At 40.8% G+C, this 14,512-nt stretch overlaps 1 protein-coding gene across 2 annotated transcripts; it reads right to left on the bottom strand.

Annotated features, from left to right (window-relative positions):
* Positions 1 to 3,715: 3,715 nt before the first annotated feature.
* Positions 3,716 to 8,309, bottom strand: LOC115450181 (modular serine protease). 2 transcript variants are annotated; one of them, XM_037442984.1, is made up of 8 exons: positions 8,236 to 8,309; positions 7,757 to 7,953; positions 7,054 to 7,257; positions 6,589 to 6,747; positions 6,030 to 6,148; positions 5,174 to 5,350; positions 4,707 to 4,866; positions 3,716 to 4,227 (listed from the first exon to the last, which is right to left on the bottom strand). In XM_037442984.1, exons 1-8 carry the CDS (start codon positions 8,292 to 8,294, stop codon positions 4,028 to 4,030), a joined length of 1,275 nt encoding a protein of 424 aa, XP_037298881.1. In that variant the 5' UTR covers positions 8,295 to 8,309; the 3' UTR covers positions 3,716 to 4,027. The 2 variants fall into 2 exon arrangements, with proteins under 2 accessions (XP_037298881.1, XP_037298882.1); XM_037442985.1 differs by lacking the exon at positions 7,054 to 7,257.
* Positions 8,310 to 14,512: the final 6,203 nt, after the last annotated feature.

Here is a 14,512-nt window from a genome sequence, read left to right as displayed (position 1 = left end):
GGCTAGAACGGATTAATTTCATTTAGACATGAATCTTTCCGAAAAATCAGGTTTTTAGGCCCTCTAGACTGGCATTCCTCCATTTCTAAATGGTAACCATATTCCTAGCTGCATGACGTTCAAAATTCTCACTTATACGCAAGACACACTTATGTTTTTCCGAGAACTAATGCTTCCACTTTCCTTCAAGCATCATATTCCGTCCATAATGCAATAGAATCTTATCTTACTTTTACTAACATTATAAATGCACGTGATCGTGAAAATGTTCGAGTATGTTTGACAAAAATAAATGCAGAATCCGCTGAACGAATATGCATGACATTTAACATACAGATATGCCAAGTCCTGCATTAATATATAGGCTACATTTTCCCGATAATTTCCTTTCATGAGAAATATTTAAATTTTTTAATCTCAATTTTAGTAGAATCTGACTTCGTATGGTTACTGGTTAGTATAGTTATTGCGAAACTTTTTTAGCGAAACAAGTGGTAGACTGGTGGTAGGATATACTTTATCCGTCTAGATAGCGACCATTATGCAGCAAGTGTTAACTTACCTTAGTGGCTCATGTAACTGTGTCACTTTTCGGGGTCAGCTTGTGTATATTCAGTTTTACAGGCCGGCATAATTGTATGGATTGTCGAGGGGTAATCATCTCTCGTCAGCCGACATTCTATTGGACCCCACTTCACTTACCATCAGGTGCCAGTGGGGTCACTTAGCCGTGCATGTTAAAAAAGGCAGGCTTTTCTCACGGTGGAAACCACGTGCAACGCCTATAAATAATATTGTAATACCAATCCTATATCTTGTAATTTTGACAATGCACCACATACTCATCTTTAGCTCTGTTAACACTATGCCAAAAGCCATCTATGAATAACGAGTATTTTCACCAAAAATCCCAGTTTTACTTTTCTGATTTTTTTTTTTTTAATAATCTATTTTATTGCAAATATGATGTATGTGTATTTGACTAAAACAATTTCTATTGTAACTTATTCTTTTCATACTGTCTTCAATCGTATTTCCTTATTATGAACATTATATTATAATTATAAGCCGTGGACAGGGCCGTAAGTTGTGCGTTTGTATTTTTATTTTGTCTACAATTTCCAATGTATTGTTTGTTTATTACTTAAAATATATAAATATACGAAAGTGTGATGTCGCTCCGACAAATCATCTTAGAGTAAACATTAAGTGGCATAGGCGGTGTAAAATTAAAATTCCTTTTTTGATTTTTATTTTATTAAATATATGTTTTATACCAGAGCAAAACATAAAATAACAACATGTCAAAGAGGTATGGAACGTAGTATATGCTAAATATAAAAAGAGTTAAAAAAATAAGACACACAGGCATAAAAGCAAAACGAAAAACAATTGATGCTCTCACACATGCGCAAAAATTAAAGTGTAGCGAGACTCAAAGATAACAGATGGACCAATATAGTAACATCCTGGCATGGACCACTGGGAAAGCGTCACAAAGGTAGACCCTTTACGCGCTGGGAGGACGATATTAAAAAAATAGCTGGGCCACAATGGAAACAGATAGCACAAAACCGTCATAAATGGCAATCTTTGAAAGAGGCCTTTACCTGTGAGGGGCTCCCAACTAAATAGAAACACAGAAACGGAGTTTGTGAAAATTTTAACATATCTTTAGGAAATATAAGGCTTTTTATTTTTATTTTTTATTTATTTTATTATTTATTAAATATTTGTTATTGTGTTGATGTTTACACTATTTTTTTTTCACATTCATGTCCATGGGCAGCTGATGCTGCTTAACATCATGCGAACCCTTGTTTGTTTCCCTACTAAGGCAATGAAAAAACAGCCTAACTCGCGTACACGCCAAACTTCCATCTAAATATATTCGTTTACAAAATCTTTTATCAGATTAATTTTGATCACGGCTTATGAACTAGAATGCATTTACCTTACCTTCCGAAAATATTAATGAGCAAATTTCAACCTTAATAGTGAATAATATAGACGACCTTAACGCACCGTCGGATCCATTTGTTTGACATTTTTACAGATGAGTTATTTTGTTTGTTAGTGGTTGAGAAAGTTTATTAAAATCAACCGTTAAAGGCTACAAATTCATTTATTACTTATTTCCCTATTTGTAATAAAACAGGAAAAATCACGAGCAAAAATAACAATGTGAAATGTTATTCAATAATAAATATTGTTTTTGTGTGACTAATATGGTTTACATTATTAATAAATGCTTGTGGTTATGGTTTTATCTGAAAAGTGAACAAAAGGGTTCATGTTACTCAGCCTGGTCGCATGCGCAGACTCTCTGAGTCAGGAAAAGCGATATTAGGTTTTTCTGCTCAAAATCAGCCTGGAGTCTGGAATTTGTTCCGAATATAGCAGTAGGCCCTATCTGAGGTCATATTCCGGAATTCATATCCGGGATTGGGGTTCCCAGTAGTCGGTACACCATTGCCTACACCTTCGGGGACAAGTGCTTGTGTATGTCTTTGTCAGTATATTTTTTTTTTGGTGGGGTAAAGCTACCACTACTGCCCAGTACCCACCACCCAGCAGCGTTCACCCGACATTTACAGCATTCTCTGGCGGTTGTAGAAATGTAACAATGTCGCTATAAAAATCTTATGTACTGGGGAAACATTGTTGATGTCCCAAATCTATTGACCAGCCACGTTTGTGCCATATATATTTTGTAACAGCACACCACATTTCAAGCAAAGCCAGGGATGTGTTAAGCCAAGCCAATGATATTCTGCGAAGGTTTAATACCACAACTTTTAATCGAGCCAACCAGGAGTATCAACATTGTCTATGTTCCGCCGTTGATTGTTTTGTGATATGACGTCCAACTTGTTAAATTAAATCGACGAATGTAAATATCCTAGGCATTCATTCCAGGGGACATTCAATTGTGTGCGTTAGTATTTTTAAGATTATAAATTCAATCATAATACGCAGCCATTAAATTTATTTATCTAATAACTTCAATAACCATAAGTTGATTATAGACTATCCCACTTATTCATAGACGTTATTTATCTAAGGATGGAGTATTGCTGTGATAACGAGTCTGTTTCTCAGTTTTGTTTATCTGGCAGCCAACTAGATTCAAGTTGTATCTCAATATTAGCCAATCACAACGGCCGTATGTCTACGCATTGCGAAGGCTGCCATGCCGTCAGCACGAGGGAGCACGTGTCTAGCACAGGAGCAACACAACGTCAACTTCCTAGCACCGAGCGGCGACTGAATAATTTTAATATGGTAAAACCCAGTCACAATTCGGACTTTTAATAAAATAATCACCTATTTCAAAATTGTTCATTTTAAAGTTGCTATAAAATTGAGCTTATTAAAAATAGGTAAAAAATGAAACCTATAGCATGAAAAAAATGGGAAGAAACTAAAAGGTCGCAAACAGAAATTGGTTGTTGGCGATTGCCACAAATTGGCAATTTTGGAATGGGTCATTATTTTATTAAGAGTGCGAATTATTTTTGGCTCGACCGGGGATTTAAATCCAGACCCTCAGTGTGAGAGTTGTACTGGTCCCATGAACGTTTTACAGCTACGCCACCGACCATCACCGGCAGTTGAACACACACATCGGCGTACTCAGCTCTCGGCCCCAGAGGACAAACTATAAATTTCTTATCAGTACTCCTTATAATTCAACACAAATAAAAAACGTGAATTAATTTTGTTAATCGTTTATTAGATATTTATTCATAAAATTAGAAAGTTGTAATGGAACTTAAACGCACGTATAAAAAGAAATTATAACTCGCGTACCCACATACAATTTCCCATCAGTTTATGGAACAGATCTTCACACCAGCGGCAAACGGTGAAGTTTTCCGAAAGGTAACCCTAAGGTTTTCCAAAATATTCTAATGATAAGTAATTTGATTTTACGTTAATTACGAAACGGAAGCCAGCAAGAATCAGGTATTACAGACCATTCATCACTGCCTCACACTCTTGTATTTTTAAACATTCCACCATCCTAAACGCTTATAAACTGTTTGATAAAATGTTCGTGATGGCCTATAGCAGTGGCAGCTACAAATCCATCTGAACATAAGTTGCCATCATCGCCGGTTGGGGCTGTAGATATAACACCTCTAAGGTAGTAACGTTGCACTCCTTGTTCCTGGCTCGGGAAAGCCACGCCAGCGCCGCCATCACCTCTACATGGCCCGGTGCCTAGAACCAATCATAAACTATTAAATACTTATATTAATTTCTACAAACATTAACCGGATCGAAAGGTTATTTTGGGATTATGTTAAATCTGTAGCTGATGACCAATCTGATTTCGATGGACATGTTCGTCCAGTTTTATAAGATCCATGAAAGAATACGATAGGTTGATAACTTTATTTATTCTCTTTAACGAAGATCTGCTCAAATTTAAATAAGTTGGTAACTGTCAAACAACGAAGAGATGCCGGTCCTTAGAAGTGGCGTACTGCCATTACGATGCAGACATAAGAAAGAGATAGCAAGATAACCTCATTATGTACGCTCACTCTAACTCATTATTATGATTATCAATGACTACCGTATTACATAACTAATTCCGATGCTGCTTCTGGAACTATTTTAATAACCGACTTTAACAAAAGGAAGAGGTTCTCAATTCGACTGCTTTATTTATTCTTTATGTTTGTTACATAGCTTACCGTTAACGTATCCGATGCATATTTTGTCCGCAGTGATGTAAGGTCTGAAGCTTGCCGGAGACTCACTAATACAAGTCGCTGCGTCAATGTATGGATTCTCCACCACTTTTAATGTTTTCGATAGTTCCAGTGTCTTACGATTTAAATTCCATGTGCCGATCTGGACAGATTGGTGCGAATAAGTAAGAAATAAAAGCAGTAGAATGCGCGTGAGTCGCACGGGGCTGGCGACACTCATACATCCATCAAGTAAAGAAACTTTAACTTATCAGTAAGGCGTCACACGTTAACTCGTAAGAGTGAATATACTATAATATCAGATGCTACAGTAGGTAACCGTCAGTTCAAAGTATAGCATAATCAGCAAAAATGATGGGTTTGCTTTATCAGTAGAAAAAAAGGGTCTTTATTTGATCGCAGCAACGCCTAACTATAATTATTGTTATAATGAAAAATAAGAAACCTACCTTCCCCATAATGCCGTCTTTTAATTGCAGTCTTTCAAATTGTACATCGAAGTTCAAACAGATAGGGCGGATGTCCACTTTGTAGGTCACAGGGTCTGACATGACCACGACTGCTATATCATTCTGATAGTTAGTGTTCATTCCCTTAAACTGAGGTGGTATGTGTATTTCTTTTACCTGAAATGTATGTTGAAAACATTATTGTACACGGATAATCGTATAGGTCTAAAGATATGTTCAATATCTCCCTCTGCATAACATTTTACGCGTGATATTTTTTTTTTCTAAATGACTATGCTAATGTTATTTTTTTAAATCCATGATTTTGTGGACGAGTTTCCTCGTGAAATGTGTCGGAGGATAGATGAGATTCTACTATTTGTGTTCGGCCATAATAATTTTTTATGTTTACACGAATTTTAAACATCGAAATATTCCTATTTTTCGGATTTTATCGAAGCTTGCACGCCTGGGATCCTGTTCTACATTTAATGAAATCGGAACCCAAAAGACCGGCTGCCAGATTTCATGACACTGTGAGCTCATTGTGCGGAGATAGGACCTTCAATTGCTAACATTTTTTTAAAAAAATATATAATTTTAAAATGTAGGTAGAAATTGTAACTTTGTATTTCAGGACATAACAAGAAACAAGCATTGTAAACAGGGTAATTGGCCATTACGAGGCTTAACAACTTATATGAATGGCGAGTTCAATAAAGCAGCTCGCAGTTCCGTGTATTTCAAACTTCTGTACGGTGTAACTATTGTTAAAGGCGGATGTATATTTGATGTAAGCGAGCGGGAGACTCGTGTCTCGTCAATCAGAGTAGTGAAAAAATATCATATCACTCACATCAGACTTGTGAGCGTTTACATCGGCAGGGCTCGTCCAAGCTCTAGAGATCTTACCGAGCGCCACGGCGTAATTATCCTTAGGAAGAACCTCACCATCGCGCCAGAAACAGTGAGCGGCTGAAAAGTCATCATGGTTAGTAAATATTTGTACGCAAAGAATATAGATGTTATTAGGGTCTTTCTGTCGTAATCAATAACATTCTCCAATACAGATGTGACTTTACTGATATCGACAACACAACAATAGTTTACACCCATAGCCAACGGTCAGGAATCATTTGGAGTCGTGTTCTACATGAACACCGACATTTTGAATAAATAGAACTAACAGTTGTAAACATAGTAAAATTTTGTATAAGTCTTGTTTGGCGGGATGGGTACCTTCGAAAGGTGTTTCACAATATGCGGAGCGGGAACTTTTGACCGCTTGAGTTCAAGATGGATTAAAAAAGAATCTTGAAGGTTAAATCGGGTGTAAAAAAAAACTATGTGAGGGTAATTTGCGGTCTGCCCTCGCATAGAGGGGACTATATAACTAAATGATGTAGCATACTCACCTGATATTACTGCCGAGCGAGTGATGAGGGTTCCACCACAGATCTGCATGTATGGCCGAACGGTAGTTGTGTAGATAGTAGCATGCCAAGGTAATTTGTCGCTTTTACCAACGGACCCATCTAATACTAAGCTATCATCAGGTGCTATTGTTCCGCATTCTGGAATAAATATGTCTTCTTACTAATATACTTTATATTATCTATACCCATTTACTAATAATTTTACTAAAATAAAACAAACACGAATCGCGTCTTTATCCCTGAAGGGTTAGACAGAGGTGCAACTAGGGCATCCACTTATCATCTGTGTACTATCTCATGATATGTTTATCTTTTGTTTTCATAACATTTGTTTTGATACTCATCAGGAATACATATCAGGGATATAGAGTTAACTATACTCAGTGACAGGTGACTGATTCCTTAACCTTTGTGGGGTGGGGTGGGGTTCTCATTGAGCCTCACCTGCGCTGCATTTTGCTACATAATCCCAGGTGCCGTCAAGACACTTCATGTTGGGTAGAGCGCTGGGGGAGTAGTAGCCAAAGCGACACTTTGCCATCGCGATGGTGCCGTTCCGTTCATATTCGTCGCAAGCTCTTTGTTCATTACCGCCCGCTCCGGTACACTTGTACTCCGCCGACGGATTAAGCTTCAAATTGCAGAAACCTACACGAAATTCAATAACATTATATAATAGCCTTTAGCCGAAATTAAAGCAAGTATCTCGTTTAACATCAACACATCTTAACGATTCAAAGGTCACCCGGTATAAACACAGTGGCGAAGCAATCGTCGCCCGCGTTAAAAGGCGCGACTCGGTTCAAGAAATTTGCGGCAAGAAACTCTAATATGAATATATTTAAGAGATATGTGAGAAAACTAAGCTAGTTCATAACAAACGATGGCTATTCCAGTTTTGAATTCTCTAATGGCGCAGCTCCGGTGTATCGAGTATGTTACACAATTTCACAGCCTCGCGATACATCCTCGCAGTTTAATGCCACTATGGTCCGATTTGGAAGGGACCGAGGTATGCGTTCGCCAAGCCAGTCTTTAAGGTTGTATGTGATCTGACTCAAGTAACACTAGGACCGGGATTAGTGATGGTCGAGTGGGACTCTTATTGAGAGGAAGGAACTTAGTAGCTATATAATAAAATCCTTACGTGCGCACGTAGGAGGTGGCTCCGACCACACTCCGGAGACACAAAAGATGACGCTGCGACCTACAAGCCTATAGGGCTGTTGGCAGGTGTAGTTGAGGGCAACTGAGTCGAAGCTCTGGCCCGGCTTCCCGGTCTTCGAGTTCTGAGGCTCGTAGGTACCGTGGTCAGGGTACTCCGGCAGCACACATAGAGATGAGCTGAAAATTTAAATCATCTGAAGACGTGGCAAGAAATACATGTCCATGATTTAGTCTGTTATCTTGTTTAACTTCGGAGGCCACTACTTTTGTATTTTCAGAGCCTCTAATTATAAAAGATTAACCAAATAATTAAATAAAAATTAATAAAATCGAGAGGGTTAAGAACTCTGAAATGTTTTTGTACCATCACCCAAAATGATATAATTGAAGATTACAAATGAAAAATCTACCATCTTTACTTTGTACACAATAACGAATGATGTTAAAATGTTATTTTACCTATCAGGGCTGCCTTCGTCCGCCGCAGTGAAGTACGGCGCGGAGGCTGCAACCAACATTACTACATTAACCGAGGTTCATAGTAAGATAACTTGCAGGAGTTGACTTTTACCACGTAAACAATATAGGCAAGCTATCTTCTACTAGTTTAAAAGCTTACACGACTCGTGGAAAGTCGTTTTTTGCAAAATACCTAGATCTGACTATAGAAATAAAACACAATAGCGCGTTAATTCCACCAGGACAGTTACCCTCGTTATACCGACAACATTTCACACCAACTTACACATAACAGAGATTTCACCAATGACTACAAAGAGTATAGTATAGTGCTACTATTTTTCCTATAGAGAGCAACAATATTTAACACCTGTAGAGTTGTTCGTAAATTACTGAACAACTAAATGAGAGAATTTTTAAACTCATAAGAGAGAAGAGTAGTTTTAGGTTTGTAGGTGTCCTCACGATGTTTTCCGTCATCGTTAAAGCAAGTCATTATTCACAATGAATTCATACATTATTTTAGAAAAGTCAGAGGTGTAGCCTTGGGCATTGGACCAGCGAACTTCCGTCTCGTCAGCTAGTAGTGAGAGCCTGTTTTACAACTTTTGAGTAAATGCTACTCGACACATAAGTGTAAATACGCCTAGATACAAAAGTGACACTGGTATCTATGCTCCCAAATAAATGGTAATAAAATGCGTAATTATTCGGCAGTATCATGGGATGTATCATATATCATGGGTATGCCCGAACCCACACAAGGGTTTGTGTGCGTCCCAGTATATTGTGTGACCAAATGTTTTCTTTCTTTCTATTAGCTTTTTAATACGATAACTGTCAAATCTCCACAAGACCGCAGTTCCGTCCTCGCCACCGAGGACCTCGCGGCGTTCCCCGTCCCCCGGACCCTGCTACTAATTCCGGCCCGCGTGTCAATGAATACAGTAATGGTTAGATTTTTAGTTCGCTACGACTACGCGCATCCATAATCGATGATACCTCATCCTCTCCCAGTGAACGTCCTGAGCCCAGGTTCGTAACTCGTTAGTGGGTTGCCCTCATATTGGTAGCATGATTTTCAAGGGTTGCGAGCGCCTATAGCGCTCACCCGAACAATAACTTGTGCAACAGGGCTTGATGGTCGAATTAATAAATCAACCTCAGCTTTGAGTAGTTCTCAAGTTGACATTTAATGTCTTTTTTTCTATGCGGGCACAGCACAGTGAGCCGACTGCACTGACGATAAGTGGAGTGGCCTTTCCCATAAATTTATTTATTTATTTATTTGTAACTAGCGACCCGCCCCGGCTTCGCACGGGTGCAATGCTGACTATTTAATGGATGTTATTATTATACATATAAACCTTCCTCTTGAATCACTCTATCTATTAAAAAAAACCGCATCATAATCCGTAGCGTAGTTTTAAAGATTTAAGCACAAATAGGGACAGAGAAAGCGACTTTGTTTTATACTATGTAGTGATAAGGTACACCAACAGCACTACATATTATATCAATCAATATTATAAAAACAATAAGGTACAGCTCTGATATGTGTGCTACTAATAGGTGAACACAACATTTACCACTAACAACATATTGAATTAAAAACTAAAACATAATAATAGGAAGTAGAAAAGAAAATTATAAAGTACTAAAAAAAATATTAAATCAATGAGTAACGATTATATACTAAATAATTTGTCTATATTATGTCAAACAATTAGCAACAGAAAAGGTTAATGAGAATTTCTCGTTGACAAAATTTATAAAAAGTTACATGTTTAATTTTTGAGATATTCCAGCAGTCTATCTTTGAACACTATTACATAAAATATAAAATTAAATAGATGCGATCAAACTGTTATATTGTTTTCTTGTGTGACTTCACCGTCTGGTTTTACCGACTTAACGCTATTAAGGAAATAAACAAGAAATATACAACGCATCCATGACATTCGTTAAAGACTAGACATTGCTTATATTTATTTATTCACAATCCATGTACAATTAAATATTGTACATAAGCGGACTTAATGCATCCAAATAACACTACAGGGCTGATATTATTATATTGTATCAGCCCAGAGTCTGGAATATGTTCATGATATGGTGATAGACTTACTCCCTGACGAAATGGGGGTGCCCTGATTGCACCCTAGCTTACCCCTTCGAGAATGATGAAAATATTCAGTATTTACTTTTGGTTGCGTCCAAATCGTCAGTCTTTTGAATAGGAGCTACTGGACGATTCACTTAACATCCCTTGTCAAAGTCTGGCGCTCGAATATAAAATAATTAAATTGAAATAGAATATTCTTTTTTACCATTCTCTACCCCTTGATACAGCCACCCCCACCATAAAAACCGGCAGATAATATTTTTCCATTATCAGAAACACGTGTGGCGCACACACTATTAATATCTGAAGCGCTTTAGTATTTCTTTGTGATTATTTTTATATTTTTGAAAACCTCTACACGCACCCCCCACCCGTAAAAGGCTATAACATCATATAAAGGTAAACTTTTTTTCTTTTTAGCATATAACCTCCACATTTCAATAGGTCCCCACGATGTTTGAGTACAACTCTATTAGCCTCTTGGGCTCCCCTACAATTTTGACTACCGCCCAGCCGAGGGAGGCGTCCGAGCGGTTATGTTGAGTTCACCGTACCTTACGGCCTGACGTTGAGACGCCATCACCATCGGACCCAGTCCCTAACACTATAGACACCCTACGCACGGCATATAGACTAAAACTCCTTGGGGTGTCATCTTCGGCGCATTAGGAATGGCTGCGGACTTCCTCCGACGGAACTGAATTATCGTCCATACCTGGCCCCGCGCGATGTCGCCTAAAGTGGCCCGTTTATTTGGGTTTGAATCTGTCAACATTCACCGATCCACTCTACTACACTGTGTGTTTATTAATTTAGAAATGAATACATCAGGTATTCGTGACAATAATAGCGGAGAAATTAGAATAACTTTAACATTTACAAGTAATTTTGTGACTATAAATATTATTTATTAAGTAACTAAGATTTAAATATGTGTAGAGAAGCATAATATAACAGCATGTGAACTTAGAGTTAACAAAAAAATCGACTGTAAAAAAAATCTGCTTTCTACAATTGGCAAATTAAATGATTTAGACAAAACATTATGTGCAATAGCGGACGCCGGGCTGTTTGCTTGAGAGGACCTTAACGACTGCAGTAGGACATTGGCCCCAATAATCAGTATAACATTAGAAAACAAATACACTCACCCGCCACAAGACAATACTCTGGATCTGATAGTACTGAACGCGGTCTTCTCCATTTGGCGCGGTCAAATAGAGTGTATTTAGAATTGAGTCGGACTAACGGGTTCGGGTGATTGACCGCCTTATCGAAATAGCGTCTGCTGGCCATGTGCATAAAGTGCCTGATGGTCGGCATATCGGTGTCCACGTGGAGGTTGCGATTGCGAACGTACCACGGGGTATCGAGTGCACGTCTGAGAAATTTGTTTTGCAACACCTGCAGACGCTTAAGTCGAGCAGGCGGTGCATGCGCGAATACTGGGGACACGTACGTCATGATCGGTCTAACGCACGTAGTGAAGATCCTAATCTTGTTGCGGATAGACATCTTACTTTTACTGTTTAAGAGCCAGTGGAGCTGGCCCATCGCGAATGCGGCTCGCGCGCGTACCGCATTTACGTGTGAGACGAAGGTCAACTTCTGATCAAGGATCACACCTAGATATTTGACCTTATGGGTCCAAGGGATGATCTGGCCAGACAATCTAACTGAAGCGTTAGGCGCTTCTCTCTGAAACTTCCTATAGAATAGGATAGCTTGACTTTTGAGGGTTGACGGTGATGCGCCATTTGCGAAACCACTCGCCGAGCTGGTCGGCGGCGGCCTGCAAAGTGCGCACCACATGTTCCGGCTCTCTACGTGAAGCGTAGATCGCCGTATCGTCCGCGAATAGCGCCAGATGGGCGTCTTTGAATTTTGGAATATCGCTAGTACCTATATAGCGAGAAGAGAAAAGGGTGATAGCGCGGAGCCTTGCGGGACTCCGGCCGAGATGGTATGTCTGGAGGAGAGGGTGCCCTCGACGCGATATTTGAAACCGCGATTCGACAAAAATTCTCGTATGATGTGCACGAGCTGTGTGGGCACGTTGAGAGTGTACAGCTTGTACAGCAAGCCGTTGTGCCACACTTTGTCGAATGCTTTCTCAACATCGAAGAAGAGAGCACCGGTATAAAATCCTAACTTAAATTTGGAGTAGACATGCTCCGTGATGCGGAATATCTGATGCACGCAACTGTGCCTATTACGGAAACCAAACTGCTCCGGAGGGAGCAGATTGTGAGAATTGGCTACTATTTTGAGACGGTCGAGGACGATCCGCTCATAAAGTTTCCCTATCGTGCTAAGGAGGCTAATGGGCCTATAAGAGGCCGGATCTGATGCGGGTTTGCCCGGCTTGTGAATCCCTATCACGACTGCTTCTTTCCAGGCCTCAGGAAAGTAGCAGTTCTGAAATGCTGCATTGAGGATGTCAGCAAGGATTTTGACCAGATGCCCCGGTAGCATTTTCAGTAACCTAGTGGGGATACCGTCAGCCCCGGGGGCTTTTCGCCTATTAAGTGCCTTGATCAGAGTGACGACTTCTTCGATCGTCACCGGCGCGAGGGGGTCGGGGGGCGCGTCGACATCCGGGTCAATTGTTGTTTGTAGCGGTCGCAGAATAGGCGGCGAAGGGATCGCGTTCCTACTTTCGACGTATGTGTCTACCGCAACAAGATGATCGCGGTCTACGGGAATGGATTCGAGCGAGCATTGAGACTGCAGGGTGGAGGCTAATAATTCCGCTTTCTCGTCGTCGTCAAACGCGGGCGTTGATTCGGACGATTGAGCGGAGGAAAAGAGGCCACATCCTTTCTCTTGAAAGAGCGGACCAGCTTCCAAAAAGCCGTATCGGTCGGTTTGATTTCCGACAAGTGCTGTTCCCACCTCGAATCGACGGCGTCCTTTACGCGACGTCTGGCCTCACGTTGGAGGTAACGCGCGAGACGTCGTCGATCCGGGGAGGGGTCAGACACGCAGGCTTTAAGTGCTGCGTTTCGCCTCCTCAGCACCCATCTCACGTCATCGGGAAGATGCCCTTGGCCGTTGCCGGTCTCGGGCACCCTCTCGGAGCTTTCGCTCAAGACGTGGTGGAGATGGTTGGTGAAGGAGCGAATCGCGCCGGTCGTTTCCTCGCGAGTCACGATGTTGGGCGGAATAGAGGCGAGATCATTAGATGAAGTGTCGGCGAGTTTGGTGCTCAAGAGCCGCCAATTCGTCGACACTTTCACCCGATCGTTGGGACCTGTGTCTGAGGGACCGTTATGAGGGGCTAAATTTAAGATCACAGGTCTGTGGTCTGAATCTAATTCGTGAAACACTCGCAGGGAACGCACGCTGAGACATACGTTCCTTACGAGTGCTATATCTAATATATCGGGTCTGTAACTATCGTTCATAAAACTGTAGTGCGTAGGTTCAGAAGGAACCAGAATGCTCATATCAATTTCGTCAAGACAGCTCTCGAGCACCGCACCCCTACCGTTGGTAGAGTTGCAGTTCCAGAGAGTGTTCTTGGCGTTAAGGTCGCCCGCCAGAAGGACGGACTCCCCCATACTAAGTAATGTAACAAGTTCGTTGGAGTGAAGCTCCTTACTGGGTGAGAGGTAGGCCGAGATCAGAGTGATCGGCGGGTGTCCTGTCATAGAAAGCCTGCACACTGAAGCCTCAATGTTGCTCACGCTTTCGGGGGGGTCGAGAGGTATGCAATGCAGGGACCTTTTAAAATATATGAGAGTGCCACCTTTAGGGCCATTGATGCGATCGTTTCGCACCAGATTAAAATTGGGAAGTTTGGGACTTCGTTGGGAGGGTTTGAGGAACGTTTCCTGGAGGAGGAAGACGTCCAATTTATGATCGCGAGCAAAGTCTGAGAGTTCGGCTCGTTGGCCGCGTAAACCATTAAGGTTGAAAAAGCCCACTCTGAGGGAGCGAGGCTTGAGTCGCGATGGGTTATTTCCGTTTGGAGAAGCCATTACGGAGAGAAAATGGATTCCATGGTGAGCTGGAATATGCGCTGTTGCGCGTTATAAATTTGGGCGAAAAGGACGGAGTCAGAGTGACCCAGTGCCTTCATTTTGGACGAGCAGTCGTGGATCAGCGCGTGGAGTTCGATAATCTCTGGGGAAACCAGAGAGAATGAAG

Source organism: Manduca sexta, chromosome 26, assembly GCF_014839805.1.
Source record: "Manduca sexta isolate Smith_Timp_Sample1 chromosome 26, JHU_Msex_v1.0, whole genome shotgun sequence".
NCBI classification, from domain to species: Eukaryota; Metazoa; Arthropoda; class Insecta; order Lepidoptera; family Sphingidae; genus Manduca; species Manduca sexta.
The sequence above is the reverse complement of the archived record's forward strand: the minus strand, read 5'-3'. Positions and strand labels throughout refer to the sequence as shown.

Bases quoted from the DNA above. Each gene is read 5' to 3' on its own strand.
- LOC115450181 (XM_037442984.1), bottom strand. From the start codon at position 8,294: ATGTTGGTTGCAGCCTCCGCGCCGTACTTCACTGCGGCGGACGAAGGC. The intron at 6,149-6,588 runs GTGAGTATGCTA...ATGACTTTTCAG, and splicing joins TCGCTCGGCAGTAATATCAG to CCGCTCACTGTTTCTGGCGC. The intron at 4,867-5,173 runs GTAGGTTTCTTA...CAATCTGTCCAG, and splicing joins AAGACGGCATTATGGGGAAG to ATCGGCACATGGAATTTAAA.